The 17405-nt window shown below is 46.8% G+C and overlaps 1 protein-coding gene across 1 annotated transcript in view; it reads left to right on the top strand.

The window, feature by feature from the left end:
• Positions 1 to 17405, top strand: part of ADAMTS12 (ADAM metallopeptidase with thrombospondin type 1 motif 12) — a 226202-nt gene that overhangs the window by 170026 nt on the left and 38771 nt on the right. The window contains exon 17 of the mRNA XM_050943769.1: positions 16415 to 16625. Within this exon, the coding sequence (XP_050799726.1) occupies positions 16415 to 16625 (211 nt within the window). The remainder of the gene's footprint in view (positions 1 to 16414; positions 16626 to 17405) is intronic.

The raw sequence follows: 17405 nt of genomic DNA, 5'->3' as shown, positions 1-17405 counted from the left end.
CCCTCCTGTTCTCTCCCCATGGTACATAATAGTCTAATCCCCTGTGAGCTGTAATACTTGGGTTTAATTTCTGTGGTTGGGTTTAGTGTGTGGGTGCTGGGTGGTGTTCGTGGCCTGTGATTACAGGAGGTCAGACTAGCTGATCTAGTGGTCCCTTCTCTCCTTAAACTCTATGACTTTATGACTCAATGTAATTAAAGACTGTGTTGTCCTCCATGTGTACAAGGGCACCAAACTGAGGATGCACTGACAACCTTAATTCTGACATTTCCTAACTGGAGTGTGACTTTGTAACCGTAATGTTCTTTTAACCTAGCTTTTTGTGTGTAACAATTTATTACTTACATGTTACTAGTCCTGGTCTAGCTATGTCCTTTGACAATGTATCAGTTTATGGAATATGGGTGACGGTTTTTGCTTTATATTGAAAGCTGATAGCCTGTGGTGGCACGAGCCACCCAGTAAAGAAAAAGTATCAGTGATTGAATGTGTGTATGTAAGAAGGGTAAGTTGGAGACTTAAAATTTAGAGCTTCATCCTGCAAGCTGCTAAGCGCTCCCTCAAGGTGCTGAATACTGCTGAGGTCTGTGGGAATGAAGGGCACTGAGCACTTCACATATGTAACATGAAGCATACAGGATGTTCAATTAAAGTAAGTAGGACTATTCACATGCTTGAGGTTGCACAGGTGCTGAAGTGCCTAGCTGGATCAGGGCCTTACAGAACAGTAGAGGTTACCAAAAAAGAGCTGGAAAGAAGATCTGGGAGGTGAGAGCGTCATACAAAGTGAATTGATTCAGTATTTTTCTTTACTGCTGCGCTCCACTGAGAAGATTTGGCAGTGTCTTCTCAACAATTTCACTTTGATGTTTGTACCTGCATGGAGGGGAAATGAAACTCCTAGAGACAAGATACAGGAGCACAGAAGTGGTAAGAACCAGAGGCCTCGGTCAGGATTGGGGTCCCACTGTACTGTACAAACAAGTAGGAAAAGAGTTCCTGCCCCAAAGCCTTTCTATCTAATTTAAGAAAAAAGGAACCAAACAATAGATGGGAATGGAAAGGGAACATAAGGAGGACCAGTGATGAGAACAGATGGTTACACAAATTAGAAGTGTGCTCAGCTTGATGGCTCAGTGTCTTTTTTTAATTGTATGATTATAAATAAATAGCTGTCAGCAACCCTCATATCAGTGAGAGCCCTTTTGCAGTTGAGTGAAACTACTGGGGGACTGAGGATGGGAGTGGAAACTGAGGAGCCAAATTAGAGAAAAAGATTAGGATGGGGGAAGTAAGAAGCGCAAAGATTGATGTGTTGCAGAATAGGATGCATGGCAGAAAAAGAATGAAACCTGCTACCATAGTAATTTATTATGTATTTATCAGCATGGGAGTATTTATTTTACCTTTACTCTGCTTTTGTATTAAGCAGTATTTTGCCCACTGTGATGTAGAAAGTAGTAGCTAGCTTCCCAGAGATAATGAACTGATACAAATATTTGCCCTGTGACTAACAGAGGAAATGGTAAGAAGTGACAGCAAAGAGGCACATTATCGCTTTTTGGTGACACAGCTGAAATCCCTTGATCAGCTAATTGAATACGTCAGATATTCAGTCAGCATGAATTGAAGTGCTTTTAGAATAACATTTAATCCAGTCAGCAGTGTATACAGAAAATATCAAAGGTAGTATACAGTAATTCAATTAGTATAGTAGGCATTGGTTATGTTTCATATCGTACATGAGAATTCAAAATAGTAATTCTTTGTTCATATGAAGCAGCCAAGGTTTAGTGGAGGGAGGTTTTTTTGAGTGGAGGTGCTTGGTTTTATTTGGTTTTGCTGAGAAACAAGATTAAAAGTGGAATTGTGGGATTTTTTTCTTAAAACACAAATGGCTATTCAAGTACACCTAATGATCTTGTTTAAAGTACTTTAAAACTTCATTTAAGTAGTTTTGCTTTTTCAGTTGTAGGCTGGGTGGCCATCCCTCTCTGTCAGTCTCTGAGGGAGGCTACGCCTCTTTGCTGTTGTGTACCTATAAAGGTGCCCAAAGCGGGGAACTAGCTTCACCTAGTGCTCTGGTCCTCCGGCTGGGCAGAACAGTATGGCAGTCTGTGAGCCCGCAGGCCCAGTCAGGGCAGGGAGACAAAGCAATTGGGTAGGCTCTTGCCTGCAGTCAGGGCAGAGCAGCTATGCCGTCTAAGAGCCCCTGTAGGGGTGAGCCCCATAAAGTCTAGAGGCTCAGGTAAGAGTGAGCACCAAGAGAGTCTGTGGGGCTCAGGTAGGGTTGCCTGAGGAGCACAGGCCTTCAGGCCTAAGGAGGCCTAAGTACTGCCACCCCCGGGGTGGGGTGGCATGGGGGACACAGGTGTCATAGTATAATTCCCAAATCTGGACCTTAGCATACAAAATATGGGTACTAGCATGAATTCACCTAAGCTTAATTACCAGCTTAGATCTGATAGGCTGCCACCAGTCAGGATTCTGAGTACCTGATAAACTCTGGTCTCCCCAAACCTTCCCTGGGGACCCCAAGACCCAAATTCCTTGAGTCTCACAACAAAGGGAAATAAACCATTCCCTCCCCCCTCTTTACCTCCTCCCAGATCTTTCCCGCCCTGAGGACACTATGAGATCTCTGTGATTCAATTCCTTGAATCACCACATAGAGAGGAATGATACCTTCCCCCAGAGGCAATTCAGATTCAAGCTCCATGAATTTAAAACAAAGGGATTCCACCCTTCCCCCTCCTTCTCTTTCCCTGTTAAGTACAGACTGAATTCCCTTGAGCCTCAACAAGGGGAAAAAAATCAGGCAGGTCTTAAAACTAAAACTTTTAATAAAAAGAAAGAAAAAATAAAAAGGTCTATCTCTGCAATTTAGATGGTAAAAAGTTACAGGGTCTTTCAGCTTATAGACAATAGAAAGAAAGCTTTCTCCAGCAGAAATACAATTTAAAATACTTTCACTCAAATACACATTAAAACTCTACCAGCCAGATACACAGTTGCAAATACAGAAAAACAATTAAAAAGACTAAACTGTCTTTCTACTTTTGTACTTACAAAATTGGAACAGAAGATTAGAGAGCCTGTAGGTATGTTTGGTCACTCTCAGAGCCTAGAGAGAACAAAGCAAAACCCAAAAACTGCAAACAAAGGTTTCCCTCCACCTAGATTTGAAAGTATCTTGTTTCCTGATTGGTCCTCTGGTCAGGTGTTTGGGTCCCTGTTTGTTAACCCTTTACAGGTAAAAGAGACATTAACCCTTAACTATCTGTTTATGACAACAGGAGTGCCCAGTTCCACCGCGTCCTAGCCCAGAACCCTAACAGTGGAGGAGTGGTCCACCCCTGGGTCAGTGGGGATTCGCCTGAAACACACTAACTTTGTATCAGGCCAGCTCCCAACCAGACCTGTTGCCTGGTTTCCCTGGGCTGCTTCCAATTCTCCCACTCGGGTATACCTGCGTCTGTCATCTTGGGGAGCTCTGGCCAGTCCGCAGGCATCAGCCCCAGCAGCTCCTCCGCATCTCAGTCAGCCGGCAGCCCGGGGAGATCCAGCCAGTCCTCAGGTGGCAGCCCCAGCAACTCTTCAGCGTCTTGGTCGGCCAGAGGTCCTGGGAGATCTAGCCAGTCCCCGGTAGGTAGCCTTGGTAGCTCCTCTGCAGGCTCCAGCAACAAGCGGGATGTGTCATCTCCTGTGGTGGCTCCACTACAGCTGAGTTGCAGGGCCCGCCTTTTGTACTTCCCCTTCCTGTCCCACCCTTCCCTTCCGGCGGGGTGGATGTGGCTCTCCTGGTTCAGCCCACCAGGGGGTGTGTTGTAGTCCTTCTCTGTCACTCTCTGAGGGAGGCCATTCTTCCTTGCTACACAGTATGCTGGAAATGGCATTATTTTGGCACTCGCTGAATTCTGTCCCAAATAATTAATGTTGGTATTTAGTGATTCACTCCCAGTTGCTGTTCTCAAAGATTTCAGCTTTTAAAGTGATAGCCATGTTAGTCTGTATCAGCAAAAAGAATGAGGTGTACTTCTAGCACGTTAGAGGCTAACAAATTTATCTGGGCATAAGCTTTCATGGGCTAAAACCCACTTCATCAGATGCACGCAGTGGAAATACAGTAGGAAGATATATATATACCTATAGAGATATATACACAGAGAGAGAGAGAACATGAAAAAATGGGGGTTGCCATACCAACTCTAACAAGACTAATCAATTAAGGTGGGCTATTGTCAGCAGGAGAAAAAAATGTTTGTAGCGATAATACTGGTGTCCAGTTTGCAAATTAATTCCAGTTCTGCAGTTTCTCATTGGAGTCTGTTTTTGAAGTTTTTTTGTTGAAGAATTGCATCTTTTAGGTATGTAATTGAGTGTCCAGGGAGGCTGAAGTGTTCTCCGACTAGTTTTTGAATGTTATAATTCTTGACGTCTGATTTCTGTCCATTTATTCTTTTGCATAGAGACTGTCCGGATTGTCCAATGTACATGGCAGAGGGGCATTGCTGGGCACATGATGGCATATATCACATTGGTAGATGTGCAGGTGAAGGAGCCCCGATGGTGTGGCTGATGTGATTAGGTCCTCTGATGGTGTCCTTTGAATAGATATGTGAATAGAGTTGGCAACGAGCTCTGTTGCAGGGATAGGTCCCTGGGTTAGTGTTTTTGTTGTGTGGTGTGTGGTTGCTGGTGAATATTTGCATCAGGTTGGGAGGCTGTCTGTAAGCGAGGACTGGCCTGTCTCCCAAAATCTGTGAGAATGAGGGATCATCCTTCAGTATAGATTGTAGATCCCTGATGTTGCGCTGGAGAGGTTTTAGTTGGGGGCTGAAGGTGACGGCTAGTGATGTTTTGTTACTGTCTTTGTTGGGCCTGTCCTGTAGTAGGTGACTTCTGGGTACTCTTCTGGCTCTGTCAATTTGTTTCTTCACTTCAGCAAGTGGGTATTGTAGTTTTAAGAACACTTGATAGAGATCTTGTAGGTGTTTATCTCTGTCTGAAGGATTAGAGCAAATGTGGTTGTCAGTGAGAAACTGCAGAACTGGAATTAATTTGCAAACTGGACACCATTAAATTAGGCTTGAATAAAGACTGGGAGTGGATGGGTCATTACACAAACTAAAAACTATTTCCCCATGCTAATTTTTCCCCTACTGTTACTCACACCTTCTCGTCAACTGTTTGAAATGGGCCATCCTGATTATCACTACAAAAGTTTTTTTCTCTTGCTGATAATAGCCCACCTTAATTGATTAGTATTGTTAGAGTTGGCATGCCATTTTTTCATATATATATATTTTCCTACTGTATTTTCCACTGCATGCCCACGAAAGCTTATGCCCAAAAAAAGATTTCAGTGTACATTTGTACTCCATCTCCTGTGAGCTAGGCATGTTTCTTTCTGGCTATAGTGCACTCTTATTGAAAATTCAGACCTTGTATTAGCATGTGCTCATCCACTGAAGCCAATGGAGTTGCATCTATGAGTTTTACCCAGAGTGTGAATGAGAGCTCCCACAGAGGTAGCCAGAGCTTAAACCTCCTGTCATAAACCTAGTCCCAGATTTGGACCTTAGCGTCCAAAATATGGGGGTTAGCATGAAAACCTCCAAGCTTAGTTACCAGCTTGGACCTGGTAAAGCTGCCACCACCCAAAAATTTAGAGTGTTTTGGGGCACTCTGGTTCCCACAAAAACCTTCCCTGAGGACCCCAAGACCTAAATCCCTTGAGTCTCACAACAAAGGGAAATAAACCTTTTCCCTTCCCCCCTCCAGGTGTTCCTGGAGAGATACACAGAAGCAAACTCCGTGAATCTAAACAGAGGGAGTCCACCCTCTCTATTTCCAGTCCTGGAAACACAAGCACTTCCCTCTTCACCCAGAGGGAATGCAAAGTCAGGCTAGTAAATCTAACACACAGAGATTTCCCCCTGACTTCTTCCTCCCACGAATTCCCTGGTGAGCTGCAGACTCAATTCCCTGGAGTTCCCCACTAAAGAAAAACTCCAACCGGTCTTAAAAGAAAGCTTTATATAAAAAGAAAGAAAAATACATAAAAATGGTCTCTCTGTATTAAGGTGACAAATACAGGGTCATTTGCTTAAAAGAATATTGAATAAACAGCCTTATTAAAAAAGAATACAATTCAAAGCACTCCAGCAACTATAGACATGTAAATACAAAACAATAAACCATCTTTGTACTCACAACTTGGAAACAGAAGATTAGAAAGCAGGAAATAGAAAAATTCCCTCCTCATAGCCGAGAGAGTACAGGCAGAAAACCCAAGAACAAAGGACTCACACACAAAAAACCCTCCACCCAGATTTCAAAAAGTCTTGTTTCCTGATTGGTCCTCTCGTCAGGTGTTTCAGATTACTTTTTTCCAGGTGTAAGAGACATTAACCCTTAGCTATCTGTTTATGACACGCCCCCCCAAATGCAGACAGTGGGGAAGCTCACTGGCCGCGATTTCCTTCTAGAACTTTAAAATAAACAGATTAATACAACACATGCACCTTTACATATACCACTAAGTATATAACTAATAGACTTCTACATTTTAAGAACACTATTTAACTACAGGATTCTGGGAAACTCTCACGGGAGAGTGCATCAGCTACTTTGTTAGAAGCTCCTGAGATGTGCTGAATTTCAAAATCAAAATCTTGGAGAGCTAAACTCCAACGAAGAAGTTTCTTGTTGTTCCCCTTGGCAGTATGAAGCCACTTTAGTGCAGCATGGTCAGTTTGTAGCTGGAACCGCCGTCCCCAAACATATGGGCGTAGCTTTTCCAGGGCGTACACAATGGCATAGCATTCCTTTTCACTGACTGACCAGTGACTTTCCCTCTCAGACAGTTTCTTGCTGAGAAACACGACAGGATGGAAGTTGTGATCTGTTGCTTCCTGCATGAGCACTGCTCCTATACCACGCTCAGATGCATCCGTGGTTACTAGGAATGGCTTGTCAAAGTCCGGGGCCCTGAGCACAGGGTCAGACATGAGCGTCGCCTTAAGCTGGGTAAAGGCCTTTTGACACTCCTCAGTCCACTTAACTGCATTTGGCTGGGTCTTTTTGGTCAGGTTGGTCAGTGGGGCAGCGATTTGGCTGTAGTGTGGTACAAATCGCCTGTAGTACCTGGCCAAGCCTAAGAAGGGTTGGATCTGTTTCTTTGACCTTGGGACAGGCCACTTTTGGATAGCATCCACCTTGGCCTGTAGGGGGTTTATGGTTCCTCGACCCACCTGGTGCCCCAGGTAAGTCACTCTGTTTTGGCCTATTTTACACTTTTTGGCCTTAACAGTTAGTCCGGCCTGCCTGATGCGCTCAAAGACCTTTTCCAGGCGTAGTAGGTGTTCGGGCCAGGAGTCTAAAAAAATGGCCACATCATCGAGGTAGGCAACTGCATATTCTCCCAGTCCTGCTAGTACACCATCTACCAGCCTCTGGAAGGTGGCGGGTGCATTTCGAAGGCCGAAAGGAAGGACATTAAATTCATACACCCCCGCATGGGTGACGAATGCTGACCTTTCCTTGGCAGGTTCATCTAGCGGTACTTGCCAGTACCCCTTGGTTAAGTGTATTGTAGAGATGAACTGGGCACGTCCCAACTTCTCCAATAGCTCATCGGTGCGTGGCATTGGATAGTTGTCTGGACGAGTTACCGCATTTAGCTTACGGTAGTCCACGCAAAAGCGTATTTCCCCATCTGGTTTGGGTACCAGAACCACTGGAGATGCCCATGCACTGGTAGATGAGCGGATTATACCCATCTGTAGCATGTTCTGGATCTCCCGTTCTATAGCAGCTTGGGCATGAGGAGACACCCGGTAGGGTGGGGTTCTAATGGGGTGAGCATTACCTGTGTCAATGGAGTGGCATGCCCGTTCAGTCCGTCCTGGGGTGGCTGAGAACAATGGGGCGAAGCTAGGCACAGCTCCTTGATTTGTCGCCGCTGCAGACATTCCAGGGTGGTTGAGAGGTTCACCTCTTCCACGCCACCGTCTTTTTTTCCGTCGTAGTAGACACCGTCAGGCCACTGAGCATCATCTCTCTGGACTGTAAACTGACAAACCTGTAAGTCTCTGGAATAGAAAGGCTTGAGAGAATTAACATGGTACACTCTGGGCTTTAGTGAGGAATTGGGAAATGCTATGAGGTAGTTCACAGTTCCCAGGCGCTCTTGGACCGTGAATGGCCCTTCCCATGATGCTTCCATCTTATGGGCCTGTTGCGCCTTCAAGACCATAACCTGGTCTCCTACCTTGAAGGAACGTTCTCTGGCATGTCTGTCATACCAGGCCTTTTGCTCTTCCTGAGCATCCTTTAGGTTCTCTTTAGCAAGGGCTAAGGAGTGTCGGAGGGTGCTTTGTAGGTTGCTTACAAAGTCCAGAATGTTAGTTCCTGGAGAAGCCGTAAACCCCTCCCATTGCTGCTTCACCAATTGTAATGGCCCCTTAACCTCGTGGCCATACACAAGCTCAAATGGTGAAAACCCTAAACTGGGATGTGGTACAGCCCTGTAGGCAAACAGCAACTGCTGCAACACTAGGTCCCAATTATTGGAGTATTCGTTGACGAATTTACGTATCATGGCCCCCAAAGTTCCATTAAACCTTTCCACCAGGCCATTGGTTTGATGGTGGTACGGGGTGGCAACCAAGTGGTTCACCCCATGCGTGTCCCACAGTTTTTGCATGGTCCCTGCCAGGAAATTAGATCCTGAATCAGTAAGGATGTCGGAGGGCCAACCTACCCTGGCAAAAATGTCTGTTAGGGCCAGGCACACAGTGTTAGCCCTGGTGTTGCCTAGAGCTACTGCCTCAGGCCATCGGGTAGCAAAGTCCACGAAAGTCAGTACATACTGCTTTCCTCTGGGCGTCTTTTTTGGGAAAGGACCCAGAATATCCACAGCTACTCGCTGAAATGGGACCTCAATTATGGGGAGTGGCTGGAGAGGGGCCTTGACCTGGTCTTGGGGTTTTCCCACTTTTTGGCATACCTCACAAGACCGGACATACTTGGCAACGTCCTTGCCCATCCCCTCCCAGTGGAAGGACTTCCCCAACCGGTCCTTGGTTCTGTTCACCCCAGCATGGCCACTGGGATGATCATGGGCTAAGCTTAAGAGCTTCCCCCGGTACTTAGTTGGAACCACCAACTGTTTTTGCAGTTGCCATTCTTCCCGGTGTCCACCAGAAAGAATCTCCTTGTATAAAAGTCCTTGGTCTATAACAAACCGGGATCGATTAGAAGAGCTGAGAGGCGGTGGGGTGCTCCGTGCCGCCGCCCACGCTTTCTGAAGGCTGTCATCTGCTTCCTGCTCAGTCTGGAACTGTTCCCTTGAGGCTGGGGTCACCAGTTCTTCCTCAGACTGTGGACTTGGGCTTGGTCCCTCTGGAAGCGATGTAGGTGATGGGGTGGTTTCCGTTGCTGGTGAACCGCTCTCCGCTGGCGCACCTGAGGGTATTTCAGGCTCTGGCTGAGCCTTTTGGGTATGGCTGTCTGTTGCTTCTGCCAGTTTTGGCTCGCTGGCACCCTCTGGCGTTGAGTTTGAAGATGTGGTTGCACTTGCTGGTGCTGGTTGCTGTTCCAGTTCCGGGCCTGGGACTGGAGGTGCTGTGGCTGTTTCAGTGGTTGGCATGGAATCCGGGTCCACTACCTCTGTCTGGGTCTCTGGTAACACAGACGGGGCATCTGTGGACGGCTCAGGAACAGGAATGGGTCTGGAAGCTTGCCTGGTTTGGCTACGTGTAACCATTCCCACTCGCTTGGCCCGCTTCACCTGGTTGGCCAAGTCTTCCCCCAGTAGCATGGGGATAGGATAATTGTCATAGACTGCAAAAGTCCACATTCCTGACCAGCCTTTGTACTGGACAGGCAGTTCAGCTGTAGGCAAGTCTACAGCTTGTGACATGAAGGGGTAAATTGTCACTTGGGCCGTTGGGTTGATGAATTTGGGGTCTACGAAGGATTGGCGGATAGCTGACACTTGTGCCCCCGTGTCTCTCCACGCAGTAACCTTCTTTCCGCCCACTCTCAAATTTTCCCTCCGCTCCAAGGGTATTTGAGAGGCATCTGGGCCTGGGGATCTTTTGGGTGGTGGTGGTGTAATGAACTGCACTCGGATGGCGTTCTTTGGACAGTTGGCCTTGATATGTCCCAGTTCATTACACTTAAAGCATCTTCCATCCGATGGGTCACTGGGCCGAGGTGAGTTACTGGAGACTGGTGAGGTGGAAGAATAGTGTGTCTGTGGCTTTACTTGGGTTGTAGGTGGTGTTTTTGGCTGCCCTCGGTTGTAGGGTTTATGGTCGGTGTGCCCCCGGGGGTATTCGTTCCCCTTGACAGTAGCTTTCTTGCTTTCTGCCACTTCCATCCATCTGGCTCCAATCTCCCCCACCTCAGCGAGATTTTTGGGTTTTCCATCTTGTATGTACCGTTTTATGTCCTCAGGAACACCATCCAAGAACTGCTCCATTTGTATGAGGAGGTGCAGTTCTTCCAAGGATTTAACATTGTGTCCTGATATCCAGGCCTCATAATTTTTCCCAACGTAGTAGGCGTGTTTGGGAAATGACACATCTGGTTTCCACTTTTGAGTTCTGAAACGACGACGGGCATGATCCAGGGTTATCCCCATTCTGTATCTGGCCTTGGTTTGAAAAAGTTTATAGTCGTTCATTTGCTGCTTAGGCATTTCAGCTGCCACCTCTGCTAAAGGTCCACTGAGCTGTGGCCTCAATTCTACTATGTACTGGTCTTCAGGGATGCTGTACCCAAGACAGGCTCTTTCAAAATTTTCCAAGAAGGCCTCGGTGTCATCACCTGCCTTGTAGGTGGGAAATTTCCTGTGCTGTGGAACCATAATTGGCGAAGGGTTGTTAGGATTGGGTGGCACATTCAGCCCAGCTTGCGCTAAGTCCAGTTCATGTTTTCTCTGTTTTTCCTTCTCTTCACTTTCTTTTTCTTGTTTTTCCAACTCTCGGTGGGCTGCATTGTTGGCTTCTTCTTGTTTTTGTAGCCTTTCCATCTCTTGTTTGTGAGTTGCCTCATCTCTGACCATCTGTGTTCTGAGTAGTTCTATCTGTTTTTCCATTGCTTGGAGCTGTACTGCGTCTGGTTTCCGTGACATCTTGTTTTCTTGTGTTGGGGTGCCCTCCGGTGTTTGTTGTCTGAACTGCAGGTTCTCTGTTGCCTCCTGGGGTCTGCCTAGCAACAGTGCCTATTTCCCTTTCTTCCTCTAGCTAATATTTTAAATGTAAAGTAAACCAGAAAAACCACTTTATTTGCATGTGTATAGTGCTGGTATTTGCCTCCTAATGGGAGTGCTATTGTCTGACAAAAGACCTGTAATAGGTTCTTAATGGTTGCTTGCTTAATATGCAAGCCACAACTGCCAGAGAGAGCAGAGAAAAAAAATTATCTCTGGTTCCTTTTAAAACCAAACCCTCTCTGCTAAAAAGCCCCTAGCAGAGAAAAGAAAAATATAATATTCCTACTGGCTTCTGGATTCTATCTATCTCACCACTGCCACTCATGTCATAAACCTAGTCCCAGATTTGGACCTTAGCGTCCAAAATATGGGGGTTAGCATGAAAACCTCCAAACTTAGTTACCAGCTTGGACCTGGTAAAGCTGCCACCACCCAAAAATTTAGAGTGTTTTGGGGCACTCTGGTCCCCCCAAAAACCTTCCCTGGGGACCCCAAGACCCAAATCCCTTGAGTCTCACAACAAAGGGAAATAAACCTTTTCCCTTCCCCCCTCCAGGTGTTCCTGGAGGGATACACAGAAGCAAACTCCGTGAATCTAAACAGAGGGAGTCCACCCTCTCTATTTCCAGTCCTGGAAACACAAGCACTTCCCTCTTCACCCAGAGGGAATGCAAAGTCAGGCTAGTAAATCTAACACACACAGATTTCCCCCTGACTTCTTCCTCCCACCAATTCCCTGGTGAGCTGCAAACTCAATTCCCTGGAGTTCCCCACTAAAGAAAAACTCCAACCGGTCTTAAAAGAAAGCTTTATATAAAAAGAAAGAAAAATACATAAAAATGGTCTCTCTGTATTAAGGTGACAAATACAGGGTCATTTGCTTAAAAGAATATTGAATAAACAGCCTTATTCAAAAAGAATACAATTCAAAGCACTCCAGCAACTATAGACATGTAAATACAAAACAACAAACCATCTTTGTACTCACAACTTGGAAACAGAAGAGTAGAAAGCAGGAAATAGAAAAATTCCCTCCTCATAGCCGAGAGAGTACAGGCAGAAAACCCAAGAACAAAGGACTCACACACAAAAAACCCTCCACCCAGATTTGAAAGTCTTGTTTCCTGATTGGTCCTCTGGTCAGGTGTTTCAGATTACTTTTTTCCAGGTGTAAGAGACATTAACCCTTAGCTATCTGTTTATGACACCTCCTTGTTGAGTCTGTCTTGGCTATTCTGTGGACTCAGGACATGGCTATTTTGAAATGCAGGCAGTACTGCGTACCTGTATCACCACCAAAGCCTGCAGAATTCCTCACAACCCTACAGACCAATGAATGCTACAGATTTTGGAATTGTATTCATCCTTAAATATACCTAATCATGTCTTAAAATCAGATAGATAATAAATCAGGAAATGCTAGGATAATAAGCCCTTATTTCTTTCTTAGCATTCCTTGTGTAGTACTGAAAGTTTAACAAGTAATAGGTCAAATTCTTGATTAAACCAGTGTAACTCCAAATGTATAAACTTCATTGGTCTGACAAAGTGGGTATTCACCCACGAAAGCGTATGCTCCAATACTTCTGTTAGTCTATAACAGGGGTCAGCAACCTATGGCATGCGTGCCAAAGATGGCATGCGAGCCGGTTTTTAATGGCACACTGGAGCCTGCCGGGACTCCAGTGTGCCATTAAAAATCCTGTCGATGCGGCAAGCTGCAGGGTCCGCATTCCCCGGCCGGAGCGCTGGCTGAGCGCAGCAAGCCACCGGCCCCCCCTGCCCCCGGAGCCCTGCCTCCGCATGCAGTGATCTGGGGGCCAGGGCTGCGCACTCCCGCGGGGCAGCGTTTGGCTCCATGGAGAGGGAAAACCGCTCCCCACTCATCCAGAGTCTCGCCGCCACGCATGCAGCGCTCTCAGGGGCAGAGCAGGGCTGCGTGCATGGCGGCAGGGCTCCGGATGAGCGGGGAGCCTCATGGTAAGGGGTCCGGGGCTGGGGAGGGTGGATAAGGGTTAGGTGCAGTCAGGGGACAGGGACCAGGGTGGATTGGATGAGGGGGTGGGATCCTGGGGGGTGGTGGTTAGGGGCGGGGGTCTCTGGAGAGGGCAGTTAGGGAGCAGGGAGGGTGGATGGGACATAGGAGTCCCGGGGTCTGTTAGGGGGTGAGGGGTGGATAGGGGTTAGGGCAGTCAGGGGACAGGGGGCAAGGAGGGTCCTGGGGGGCAGTTAGGGTGGGAGGGGGTCTCTGGAGGAGGTGGTCATGGGAAAAGGAGCTATGGAGGGTTGGATGAGCCAGGAGTTCTGGAGGGGCTATCAGGAGGTAGGGGTGTGGAGAGGGGTTGGGGCAGGCAGGGAGCAGGGGGAGTTGTATGGGTTGAGAGTTCTGGGGGTCCTGTCGGGGCGGGGAGCGGTTAGATAGGCATGGGAGTCTAGGGGGTCTGTCTGGGTGCGAGGGTGTAGATAAGGGTTGGGGCAGTCAGGGGACGGGTAAGGGGTAGGGTCCTAGGGAGGCAGTCAGGAGACAAAGGGCAAGGAGGCTTAGATAGGGGGTGGGGTCCCAGGAGGGGGTAGTTGGGACAAGGAGCGGGGTGGGGGGTTGGGGGTTCTGGGGAGGGCAGTCACCCAGCCCTCTGCCCTGAGCCCTGACCACTCCCCCACACACACACAGCCCTCTGCCCTGAGCCCTGCAGCCCCACACACACCCCAGGCCCCTGCCCTGAGCCCTGTACCACCCAGCCCTCTGACTCTTTTACCCCCTCCCATGACCTCAGTCCTGACTCTGGCACCCCCACACATATCCAGCCTCCCTACCCTGACACCTGCACCTCCCTCACATGCCCCTAGCCCTCTGCCCTGACTCTTGCACCCCCCATATCCCCAGCCCCCCCCACATCCCATGCACCCTGCACATCCCCACCCCCACCCTGAGCACCAAACGGGAGCTCCTGCAGCCCCACTCACATTCCCACCTGCACCCCTCACACCAAATGGGAGCTGACCAGGTAAGTGCCCCCACACCCAAACCTCCTGCCCCAACCCTGAGCCCCCTCCCCTATTCAAGCTCCTGGCCAGACCCTTCACCCCCAGCCCTGTGCTCGGTCCACTCCCACCCTCAGCTCAGTGCAGAGAGAGGAAGAGAATGGGCCAGAACCAGGAAGAAGATAGGTACCCACTCTATGTGGGCAGGTCCGGGACCCCAGACCGGCAGTGGGCTGAGTGGGTCCGGCAACCGGGATGCCAGCTGGCAGGAGCCGGCGGATGGAACCCCTGAGCGGCAGTGGGCTGAGCTGCCCAGCTCGCTGCCAATCTGGGGTTCTGGCTGACAGACCCTTCCCAGCTGGGGTCCCAGCTGCAGGCCCCACTCAACCCACTGCTGGCCTAGGTGAACAGAACCCCAGACCAGCAGCAGGCTTGCGGCATAAGATCAATATTTTAATTTAATTTTAAATGAAGCTTCTTAAATATTTTGAAAACCTTGTTTATTTTACAATACAACACTAGTTTAGTTATATAATATATAGACTTGTAGAGAGACACCTTCTAAAAAACATTAAAATGTATTACTGGCACACGAAACCTTAAATTAGAGTGAATAAATGAAGACTCGGCACACCACTTCTGAAAGGTTGCTGACCCCTTCCTTGTCTATAAGGTACCACAAGATTCTTTGTAACTTCATTGGAATTACTCTAGATATAAATCCGTATGATCTAGAACAAAATTTGACTCCTTGGTTCATGTTCTGAGCTATACCTTTATTTTATTTTAGCTTTTAATTTGATTCAGAAAATAAACAATCAGAAAGGGAAGTCTGGGGTGAAGAAAGAAGATATTGTAATGTGATGGCTAGACCTGGGCAATTGTTTTCCCCAGTCAATAGTTGATTCATCAAAAAATGAAGTTCTGGTCAACCCAAACCTGTTCACAAATGTCTGCAATGTGTCAGGTCATGCTGAATTTGCTGAATAGTTTCAACCAAACAGAAAAATCAAAACGTTTTGGTAATGTTAGCACAAAATGTTTTATGTCTTTCCTACAACCTTGAATCCTGGGCACTCACCTGGGGTGTGGGAGATCTGGGTTCAGTTCCCACTTCTGCCTGATGTGGAGAAAGGATTTGAATTTCAACCTCCTACGCTGCAGGAGAGCACGCTAGTTACTGGGCTCTGGGGCTATAGCCTGGTATGGGACTCTCTCAATATCTCTGTTGAGTGTGTTCCACCATATATAAATAATTAACTAGTCGTTGGAGCAGGGATTGTACTTAGGTGTCCCTTATCCTAGTTGAGCACTCTCATCATCAGGCTATATAGGCATTCTCACTTTCTGTTTCCCTGGCCCAGTAACTATTCATTGGCATTGATAGTGGCAATTCATATAGTCAGGGAAACAGACCCAGGAGAAGATATGGGACCTAACTGTAAGCTAAAGGACAATTGTAGAAAAATGGTGTAATTGTCTTACTATGAAACTACATTATTACTAAGAAGAAAGAAATCTAACAGATGGTATAGATTTTAGGTCAAAACCAGGGCTCATTGGAGTCTACTGACTCCAGTAGAGTTGCATCTACTTACACCTCTGAATCAGTCTCTGTGACTTTGCAAGCATCTGTTTAGTTGCCAGTGTGAGGTTTCAGAGGGCATGCCTGGAGCCCAGGGAGCACGTGTCATTGTTTATGATGCCTTCATGGACTTGTACTTCACAGCTGGGCATAACCATGGACCTAGTCATTTGTTCTCATTTGCTTTCAGTAAGATCATAATGAGCAAGTGAACAATAGGAATGAATAAACAATGAGCAAGTGAACAATAGGAATGAATAAATAAAATACAAAACTTCCTGGACAGCACAGATATCAGTCGTAATTAGGCTTTGAAGAATCCCCTGAATATGGCTTATATTCTTAGGTATTCTAGAAATATAATCTTCAGAGTCTACTGCTGATACAGCATCAATGTCTGACCTGCCCATCGGATACTTGGCACAAAACAGAGGGGGAAAGTTGCTTAAGGTGCCTAATATTTTCTATGAAGAACTTAAATACAAGCCGAGAACTCTTCTTTATGTTACTTCTTCTGTATTGTCTGAGCCTCCTCAAAGCTACCTTTATCTAGCTTGCCTGCAGTAGATTAATGTTTTTGTCTTTCTGATGTTATGCATACCCTTTCGCTTGGATTACAGGTGGTGGGCAGGAGAATGGCAGAAGTGTTCAACCACCTGTGGCCCAACAGGAGAGAAGAAACGAACTGTCCTTTGCATCCAAACAGTGGGATCTGATGAGCAGGCATTGGCTGCTAAAGACTGTCAGCATCTGCTTAAACCAAAGACCCACCTTTCATGCAACAGAGATGTTCTGTGCCCATCTGACTGGACAGTGAGCAACTGGACTGAGGTAAATGCATGGCAGTCGAAAGAACTAATGCTTCTGTTCTGTCTCTACCTGACTTCAAATTTCAAGGTGGAAAGTCTCTTCAGAAGGAATCATGGGGAGATGTAAGAATGAGAAGCAAGTTACAGCTCCCATCTCTCCAGAATTGATAATGAACCTATATAACCAGCTATACACCTAAATCAAAGCCCTGGTCTATAGCCAGGTTCAATTACTAATTCTGAGTTGAAATCTGTCTCTACAATGGGCCAAATCCTAACTCAAAATCTGAACATTTTTATGATGGTGAAAGATTTGGAATTTGAATTTCAAGTTTGGAAGTAGTAAGATGGGGGAGTTGGTTCTGCAAAAAGATACAAAGCTATCTCCAGAGTCATTCTGGATATTTGTTTCAGGCCCTTCTCTACCATAAAGGAGTGATGGATAGAAGCAAGGATAATGATGCCCCTTCTTCTGACACCAGGTTGCCATTCAGACACTAGTGTCACCCTTGTGCTGAGCAGTAGCAGAAATCTCTAGGATCTTGCAAGCTGGCTTCTCGGTGAAGGCAAAATCAGTGATGCAGAGTCTGGGCATATTCTATATGTAACTTCCTTTACTTATACACATGCACCAGTCCTGGAACAGAGATGGTCACACAGCATACAGGCATTCTTTTCTTCCCAGGCTCTCAGCCCAATGCCAATGCTTCATTCCCAGAGAGCAATTATAGACACAATTCTTGAGGCAATCAGAGAAGAACACTCACATTGCTCTCTCAGATCCCTCTCTCCAAAGACTATT

This window comes from Gopherus flavomarginatus, chromosome 3 (genome assembly GCF_025201925.1).
Source record: "Gopherus flavomarginatus isolate rGopFla2 chromosome 3, rGopFla2.mat.asm, whole genome shotgun sequence".
Lineage (NCBI taxonomy): Eukaryota > Metazoa > Chordata > Testudines > Testudinidae > Gopherus > Gopherus flavomarginatus.
This window is presented reverse-complemented; position numbering and strand designations above follow the sequence as displayed.